The 9,313-nt window shown below is 38.6% G+C and overlaps 1 protein-coding gene across 4 annotated transcripts; it reads left to right on the top strand.

Annotated features, from left to right (window-relative positions):
• The first annotated feature begins 913 nt into the window (after positions 1–913).
• mapk8a (mitogen-activated protein kinase 8a) lies at positions 914–8,519 on the top strand. Of its 4 annotated transcripts, none has more exons than XM_027011221.2 (12): positions 914–1,094; positions 2,778–2,956; positions 3,047–3,176; positions 3,307–3,365; positions 3,632–3,770; positions 4,860–5,025; positions 6,214–6,285; positions 6,680–6,862; positions 7,093–7,217; positions 7,665–7,728; positions 8,045–8,122; positions 8,426–8,519. In XM_027011221.2, the coding sequence occupies exons 2-12, from the start codon at positions 2,799–2,801 to the stop codon at positions 8,494–8,496; spliced, it is 1,245 nt and encodes a 414-aa protein (XP_026867022.1). In that variant the 5' UTR covers positions 914–1,094; positions 2,778–2,798; the 3' UTR covers positions 8,497–8,519. The 4 variants fall into 4 exon arrangements, with proteins under 4 accessions (XP_026867022.1, XP_026866851.1, XP_026866931.1 ...); XM_027011050.2 differs by having other exon boundaries at positions 8,351–8,519; XM_027011130.2 differs by lacking the exon at positions 6,214–6,285 and adding an exon at positions 5,407–5,478 and having other exon boundaries at positions 8,351–8,519.
• The last annotated feature ends 794 nt before the right edge of the window (positions 8,520–9,313 follow it).

Here is a 9,313-nt window from a genome sequence, read left to right as displayed (position 1 = left end):
TAAAGTAGAGTAGAATTAGTGAAGAGTGCGAGTGAACAACAAAAAAGATCAAAGAAAGCTTAGTCTACATTAGATTAGCAATTCACATAATTTTTTTTTACCTTGTTGCATTCGATAACTGTTAAAGTTTCGCCGCAGTTGTCAGTAGAATGTAGGCTACTCAACAAATTGATTAATCTGACAGATCTCAGCGTTTCGTTTATCTTCTGTTACCAAGCACAGGTAACCTTCAACCTATGGCTGTCATAACTCCTGTGGAGTAATGTAATTTTACAGATAATGATTTATGATTTATGATAAAAATATCCATGTGTATATCCTGTGGTATGATCTTCGCCTGTGGTTCTATTTTATTTCCCTCTGATTGGTACTATATTTATTCATGCGCTAAATACTCAATTGGATTAACACAGACAGTTTGACGGCTACAGGTTAGAGGAAGAACTGCAGTGTGAAAGAAGCCTCGCGAAATTCAGAACGATGAAAATGTTTTCACTGGTGTTTGTCAGAGTACGAGGTATTTGTGAATTTTTAACTCCATGATTTGAAATATCTTCACTTTATTCTTCCCAATAGCTCTTATATCTTATACAAGTGCCTACATGAGAGAGAGAGAGAGAGAGAGAGAGAGAGAGAGAGAGAGAGCTAGCCTGTAGGAGAAAACGCTAAACGTCATCAAAATATTTTTGTCAATACCCTAACGTACACTCCCTCCAATGTCCTAATGACAACATATTAACAACAACAACAATAATAATAATTATTATTATTATATAGTGAACACTGGAGCCTACGATCATAAATAGTTTAGTTATAGATGATTTCGGGTTGGATCCGAATCAGTGTATGATGCCACGGAAACGTGGAGATTGTGTGATGTGACGTAGAGCACATGTCCCTTGAGGTGTATGCAAGGCCTGTCAGTGGAAGGAAGCGTTGTGTATTCGGTGAGGTCATGGTTTTTTAGCTGAACAACAAAAAAGCCGTTATTAGTTTTCTCTGAATGCTTTGACCGCGAGTTTCTAAAGGATTTTGACACAGAGGGGCTTATTAAGATAGGAATAAGGAATTAATTCGAATTCAATTCACTGCAGGTAAGGCGTTGTAAGCCTCTTAAACATGGTATTGTTTAGCTGTGGGGGAGGGTGTTTGCATACTGTACAGCTGGTTTATTTTCGATGAACCAAATATGTAGCAGCATTTCAGTTTGAAATAATTCGCCTATAATTTGTTTCAACACAGTAGCCTACGCTGGTGAAAGACAGGATCTCCAGATCGTTTGGAACACACACAGTGTTTTGTTTTCAGGCTAGCTAAGCTAGTGGACGAGTTGCTAACGGTGCTATCCATCCAGATTCCAACCGAGAGTTTAAGATCGTATCATTGCATTTTTGGATGGGAATCAACGTTCAGTGTAATGCCATGGTAATGCGGTGTGGGGTAGCTAGATGAGATATAGTTTGCCTATGAAGGACGTTCGCAAAATAGGTTGTCTCTCTATTAACGTTTGGACAGTAAAGCTTGAACGGGACAGTATAGTCAAGGTTGTTGCTCTCCAGCACAGTACGTCTACATGCATCATCAGTAAAACAATAAAATATTGATTTATTGAACAGCTCATTAAAAAAAAGATTTCATTGCTCAGCTACTGCATTAACGAGGTAGAGGGTTTTTGCACCTGCTGAACTGCAAGTAAATCTGTATATGTGCCTTCTTTACTAAAATGTCGCTTATATCCTTACATTACAAATTATTACAAGGCATTTCTTGATTAGGCATCAGCTCTCTCATGGCTGTGTGTGCTTTGATGGTTCAGCTGAACTGTAGGTTTTGCAGGTTTTCACAAGTAGATCTGGGCAGTTTGTACATAGAACAGTTATTTTCGTTCATGACCTGTAACGCTACTGTCATCTTTTCAACTCTACAACTTGAAATGGTGTTTTAGGAAACAAACATGGTTAACATTGATTTTTGAATATTAACATATTTCATGCTTGCTTTCTGTGTTCAGCCTCTTGACAAATCTGTATGCTTTTTAATTGATAAACACATAAAAAAAGAATTGTTTATTTTTCAGTGATTTGAATTGCTTCACACTGAACAGATTTGCTTACACAGTTAGTTTAATGAGTTTCACTTTCAAATTTTGACAGAATATGTTGTAATCTGTCACTAAGGACCTAAAATGTTTTGTTCACATGTCACTGTCAGGCTTTTAAATAATAGGTGCAACTCAAACTCATTTTAGTTTTATTCAGGGTGCTATATTTAGAATACCATTTAATATCTGTGGTAATATACTGAGTGATTAGGGAAAATATTGTGCTATGTTATTTCTGCATTTGGTAAAGGTTCTCTGCTGAAGTAGGTATTGCTTCTTTCTTGCATGCAAACATTTTTGTTTTAATATCTGTGTTTTGGTCTTTCCTTTGAAGCAATTGTGTTAAATTCATTCAGAAGCAATCTTTTTTGGCAGTTCTTGACTGTTTTATAATGCAACCTATAAATTGACTTAATTTTATAAATGGCATATATTTTCTTTATAGTTCTGTTCTGCATGTTAAGTTAAATTTTCTTTTGTCATGGATATGCCGAAAGGACTAAAGCCATAGAGCAGTTCTAGACCATTCTGTGCTGTTCTCTTATTTTCTTCAGAATATTTGTCTCAACTACCAAACTGTACAATTATTCATCAGAGCTGCATTTATAACATCTGAAGTTTCACACTGCTGTTTATAAAAGGTCTGTTTTCTGCTGTTTCATTGTGTGTGGTCTAGGTCCATAGACTTCTGTACTGTATGAATGCCCAGACATCAGTTTGCGAGGACTTCATCATGAATAAAAACAAAAGGGAAAAGGAATTCTACAGTATAGATGTGGGGGATTCAACATTTACTGTTCTGAAGCGCTATCAGAATCTAAGACCGATTGGCTCTGGAGCACAGGGAATAGTCTGGTATGTACATAGAGACCCAATACTGCAGTACAGCACAAATCCCCAGATGTGTACAGTTGTTCACCTGTTTGTCCTTATTCCCTTGTATAGTTCAGCTTATGATCACAACCTTGAAAGAAATGTTGCTATTAAGAAACTCAGCAGGCCTTTTCAGAATCAGACACATGCCAAACGAGCATACAGAGAACTGGTGCTAATGAAGTGTGTCAACCATAAAAATGTAAGTCTTTCTGAAACATATAACATGGGATTCAGTTCTGTGGGGAATTAAATCAATGTTTATTCACACATGTATATAGGTATGTTAGTTTGATGCTAAAGCAAGATTATTTCTGTATTTACAATTCCAGATTATTGGCCTCTTAAATGTTTTTACACCACAAAAAACATTAGAGGAATTCCAAGATGTGTGAGTATGCTGCAAAATGCCAACATTCTTCACTGACTGGATATATATTCTGTAGGTTTGTTTAGTATAGTGAAGGTAAGAAACATATGGACCACAGGCTCAGTTATCCCCCCCACTCATCACTCTCTACATCTTTTTCCTTTCTCTCTCTTCCCCTCTCTTTCCTCTCACCCCCACCCCTCCCTCTCTCAAACACACCCACTTCCATTCCCCTCCCCCAACACCCTCTTTTTCCCCTCCCTGTGCCCCCCCCAACCCGGCGGCAGTTACCTAGTAATGGAGCTGATGGATGCCAACCTCTGCCAAGTCATTCAGATGGAGCTGGACCATGAGCGGCTGTCCTATCTCCTGTACCAGATGCTGTGTGGCATCAAGCACCTCCACGCGGCAGGGATCATCCACAGGGTCTGTGCTCGCTTACCTAAATAAGAACCAATGGCCATACAGAGCAGGCGCTGCACTGAGGGTGAAAAAGCTTAATAATCAGTTAAGGTGGGGGCAGGGGGAGGGGCTCTGTTCTCCAGAGCTGACTGCAAACAGCTCGAGTGCCTCGTCCTGCCTGCTGCTCACTGCATTGCGCTGGGGAGGCGGTGACGTGCTGAGGATTGAGGAGGCAGTCCCGAGTAACCAGTTGACATCCATCCCACCCGAGCAGTGTGCGCATATTGATTCTTTAGCATGATGAAGTATATTTCTGGTATCGGAGCTGAGTAAGGAGGCGTTACATGTCATAGCAAGGTCATCCTCTGATCTTTGTTAGTGACTGCCTTCATACATGAAAAGCTGACAATTTTAATTGATCAAATGGTTAGCAGGGACACTGACAGCTGTGGCTAATTATTTATTAGTAGGACTGATTCTCACATTTCTCATCTTGTAGTGAAGAAGTATAAGGACATAAAGTATTATGGTATAGTTGTGATGCAGGCAGCCCCAGAAGGACAAATGTACTGGATAGTCTGTTCTTAGCTATTTCAGTATAATGGTCATGAATCTCAAAAACAGACTTTAAGAGGTATAATATTATAATATAAAATATTATAATTATAGTATAATATAAAAGGTTTATTAAATTTTCCTGCATTTAAGTAGCACTTCAGGACGTAAAGAAACGTATATTATTTATTGCCAATATTTATGTAGTAATGTGAGTAAGAGGATACTAACGATTTATTAGCCCAGTTCCCTTTTCTATTAAGAAGAAAAATCAGCACGAAAGCCCAGGGACTAATCGGAATGAATTGAACTGTCCAGTTGATTTGAACTGGGGTATGAACAAGTTGATTAATTCTTTCTTTTACAAGGCCCTCTTGTCTATGTGCACACCTAGATGCTACCTAATTTGTGACTAATTAACAAAGCTGTCAATAATATTTTATAAGTATATTTACACTAATATTTTATGAGTTTACTTTGTGTGTTGTACCATGGATTATCTTGGCTCAGATATTTTTTTTAATACAAAAAAATGCAAGTGCTCCTTTACCCTTGCAGGATCTGAAACCCAGTAACATTGTAGTCAAGTCGGACTGTACCCTAAAGATCCTGGACTTTGGATTGGCCAGGACAGCAGCCACTGGTTTGCTAATGACGCCATATGTGGTGACCCGCTACTACAGAGCCCCTGAAGTTATCCTGGGAATGGGATATCAGGCCAATGGTCAGTGCTGCGGACAAGCCGCAGAATGCCTAGCGGGCATTTCTTGCGAATGCCTAACCGTAAACCTCATCCTCATCTTGCAAGTCTCATTTCATGCTTTGATTGGCCACTCCTTTGCTTTCATTAGTCTGACAGTTTTAAGGAAGAGCTGTGATGTATAAACTTTGTTGAAAATGTGGCCCTTTTCAGTAGTGTAGTTCAGCTTTGGTTCTTTATGCTTTGGTTTTTTTATGCTTTGGTTTTTTTATGCTTTAATGATTCCACAAAATCAGTGTTGTGTATGAATGACTATGAATCCACATAACTAACTAACAACTTCTACTTCTTGCTGATTTGCTGCTTAACCATCTCTTTTCCTTTCCTTCTACTACAAACAATTAGTGGACATTTGGTCTGTGGGCTGTATTTTGGCAGAAATGGTTCGTCACAAAATCCTTTTTCCTGGAAGGGACTGTATCCTTGTGCTGCTCTTGGTGGTTTATTACATTGTGTGGATATATTTATAGTAGCAAAGATGTAGAAACCATTTTATCCATCTGTCTTCAGATGATCTGTTTACTTGTCAAATGGCATTTAATTGAACGCCTGTCTGATGCTTTCATGTGGCAGTACCCATGTTTGTTCCAGCTGAACACACACTGACCACACCTATTGCAATAGCTCTATTTTGTTATATGTGCTGGTCTTTGCCATCTGTGGTTTTCCATGGGGGTTAGGTACACCACACTTCTGTTGAGGGTGTTAATGAAGTCTAGATAAACTCAATTCAAACTCAATTCCCCTCACATGTTTAACCCTGGACCATATGACTCTGGCCCGCTGAGGGTTAACGAGCGTTGGAGAGGAGTTTCATCAGGTAACAATACCTATCTGAGCTCAAATGCAATATTTATCACATGGACAGTGTTAATACAGTCCATAGCCTGGTATAGTGGTCCAAGTACTTGAAATAAACATGGTTGTTTAAATGTTTTGAAGACCAGTAATGGGGCGATGACGATATAGAAACCTTTCATGAAAGCAGTTTGCTTAAGGAATCTATATGATTTTGGCAAGATATTGACACATTTGCATGCTCATTATTTTTGCCCTCACTTCTTGTCTCTCATCTCATTCCTGTCTTGTGTGTTTGCTTTTAGTTATGTTTGTGTTGCATGCTAATTTCATATTCATTTAATTTTTTTTCAGTTGATGTCTGGTCTGTTGGCTGTATCATGGCTGAAATGGTCAGAGGTAGTGTGTTGTTTCCAGGTACTGATCGTATCCTTATCTGTCTGTTGTTGATCAGCCATTGTGTGGCATTCTCTGTTTTACACATCAGTTCAAACACTACGGCATATAAATGTTACATTTTTGTGTAATGGACAGATATGAAGGTTGCAAATCAAATGATCTGATTAGCACAGAAACTCTACTAATTGTAGGATTTCACAAGCAACAGTGATTGATTTTAAATGTAAATTAGGCTCTGTCAACTCTTGTTATTCTTTGATGACAGAACAGGCAGAAATGTATGTGAACATATAGTATCTTAGACTCTCAATATGCCCATGTGCAGTCATATGCTTCATTTGTGTCCCATGCTTCTTGATTTCCTTTTCTGCCATACTTTTTCATGAGCAATGCAATGCATTCTTAACCATGTTCTCTCAAGATATTGATCAGTGGAACAAAGTCATTGAACAGTTGGGAACCCCATCCCAAGAGTTCCTTATGAAACTCAACCAATCTGTGAGGACATATGTGGAGAACCGGCCCCGCTATGCTGGATACAGCTTTGAGAAGCTCTTCCCTGATGTTCTCTTCCCTGCAGATTCAGAGCACAACAAGCTGAAAGGTGAGTTGAACAAAACTGTGAGTTGTTAATAGGTTTTGATATCTACACTTCAGTCCATTGTGAAGTGTACAGTTGTTCATGAAAATCCTGTCGTCTCATCTGCATTTTGGAATGCACTTGAGTATTTCAGGTATTTAAAGAGATCTGACTGAACATAAAGGTCATGATGAGCCTTGTGTTTGTGTGGAAGAAAGGTACCCTTGACTCTGTGTATATCTGCTGCGTTTTAGCAAGCCAGGCTCGAGACTTGCTTTCCAAAATGTTGGTAATAGATGCTTCCAAACGAATCTCTGTGGATGAAGCTCTACAACACCCGTACATTAATGTGTGGTATGATCCAGCTGAAGTAGAAGCAGTGAGTATACACACACACACACACACACACACACACACACACACACAGAGACAGAGACAGAGAGAGCGTGCATTTCACCCTTTGTTCTCCAGTGTGCAATTGGAACCAATTAGCAATATTGTTACCACTTAGCAATCTGTACAATGACACATTTATTTAGGATGAAGTCAGTATTATTAAACAAATAGTCATCAACATTTTGCCACAATAAAAGGTTACTAATGTAAAACTTTAAGGCTCAATATGTTATGGTGTAATGATACTATATTACATTCATAGGCCATAGTAGAATATGATTACATTCACAGGCTATAGCAAAATGAAAGATGGAGCATAAATCACAATGTCTGCATGTATGCTTGAAAATGAAAATGTATTATTAATTTCCCTACTGAAGATTTCTGAGGCCTTTTGCTTCACTCTCTCTCTCTCCCTACCTCCTCACAGCCCCCTCCAGTGATTACTGACAAGCAGCTGGATGAGAGGGAGCATACAGTGGAAGAGTGGAAAGGTGGCAGCAGCTTCTATTCAATTACACCATTAAAGTTAATGCGTGAAATCTGATGCAGAGGATGGTGCCAAAAGTTCAGTGTGAATATCACTTGCCCTCTGCACATGTGGTCATAAGCCTGTCTGATGAAGTCACCTGAAAAGTGTTAATGACCCCCTAAGGCATGTTAAAATGGCTTACGCTTGTTACTTAATTTAGAAGATGGTCATTTCTTTCGACTTACATAGGGAACATATGCAGTGACACCCGCCTGCTTCCATGACGTGTCCATTTCTCTCTCTCTCTCTCTGGATCTGTCTGTATCTTTGTGCATCAGAATTAATTTATAAGGAAGTACTGGACTGGGAAGAGAGAATGAAGAATGGTGTGATACGAGGTCAGCCCCCTCCTCTAGGTTAGTTAAACTGGTTTCTTCTCTAAATTAGGTATATGCTATAAAGAAAGGTAAGTGCTATTACTGTAATACAATGCGCACAGACCTTTTGTACACCCCCTCAAATTTTAACAGGCTGATTAGCTTTCATCATTCCACTCCTCACATAGTACTAATGAAACTACACCAGTGAGGCTATACCAGTGTGTGTTCAGTGTCTGACTCACCTGTATGTTTCTCATAGCACAGGTGCAGCAATGATCAATGGCTCCCCTCAGGCCTCCTCCTCTTCCTCCACCAACGACGTGTCCTCCATGTCCACAGAGCCCACCATGACCTCGGACACAGACAGCAGCCTGGAGGCCACAGCCGGACCCCTGGGCTGCTGCAGATGACTATCACCCTCCCCTGGAGCCTCGTTGTGTGTGGCATGGTATCAAATTTAAGCCGGTCAAATTGCTTCTCTAAATGCCAGGTATGACATTTGCTTCCTCTCTAAATACCACAAATCATTTTTTTTTTCCCCCTTTCTTTTGAGTAATCTTCCTTAGCTATTGAATGTTGGAAGTTTTGATATGCTCACTCAATTCTTCTCATTTTATAAGCTTGGAAAAAGCATTTTGCCATATTGTGGTAGAGTGATTTTAAAGAAGATCTGTAAAGACTAAATTGTGAATATATTTTTTAATTTCTTTTTCTTTTAGTGGCTTTTTTTTGTGGGACATTTGAGTAAAAAAATGTCTAGAAACAAGCTTCAAGTTGGTATTTTGAATATTCAGATACTGATGTAAAAATATTAAATAGTGTACAAATTGATATCAGTGTAGTATAGTTATTTAATTTTTTTGTTGTTGTTTTTTGTGCGAAAACTAGGATGGTTTCCTTTACTGTTTTTCATTATTCTTGCCCAGATTACTTTTATTTTTGTTTTGTACAAATTTGTTACCGCAAATAGTCATTCATAACATCTAAAATATTTTTATATATATTATTTTATTAGGTTGCTTTCATTCTTGGTTTGGTTTCTGCTGCTGGTGAATTGATTTGGTTGATTGTGATATTCAGATATTGTACATTCTAGTGTCAGATCCAATCTAAAATTGGATGTAAATGTCATTTTGAAAAATTATTGATAATTTTGGAGTCTTTAGTATTGAAACAGCTACATAATGACTTTTGCAACACTAGTCACAATTTATTTCCTTTTCATCC

Source organism: Electrophorus electricus, chromosome 11, assembly GCF_013358815.1.
Source record: "Electrophorus electricus isolate fEleEle1 chromosome 11, fEleEle1.pri, whole genome shotgun sequence".
Classification (NCBI taxonomy): Eukaryota; Metazoa; Chordata; class Actinopteri; order Gymnotiformes; family Gymnotidae; genus Electrophorus; species Electrophorus electricus.
The sequence above is the reverse complement of the archived record's forward strand: the minus strand, read 5'-3'. Positions and strand labels throughout refer to the sequence as shown.

Bases quoted from the DNA above. Each gene is read 5' to 3' on its own strand.
- mapk8a (XM_027011050.2), top strand. From the start codon at position 2,799: ATGAATGCCCAGACATCAGTTTGCGAGGACTTCATCATGAATAAAAAC. The intron at 3,771-4,859 runs GTCTGTGCTCGC...TTACCCTTGCAG, and splicing joins CGGCAGGGATCATCCACAGG to GATCTGAAACCCAGTAACAT. The intron at 8,123-8,350 runs GTTAGTTAAACT...CTCATAGCACAG, and splicing joins AGGTCAGCCCCCTCCTCTAG to GTGCAGCAATGATCAATGGC.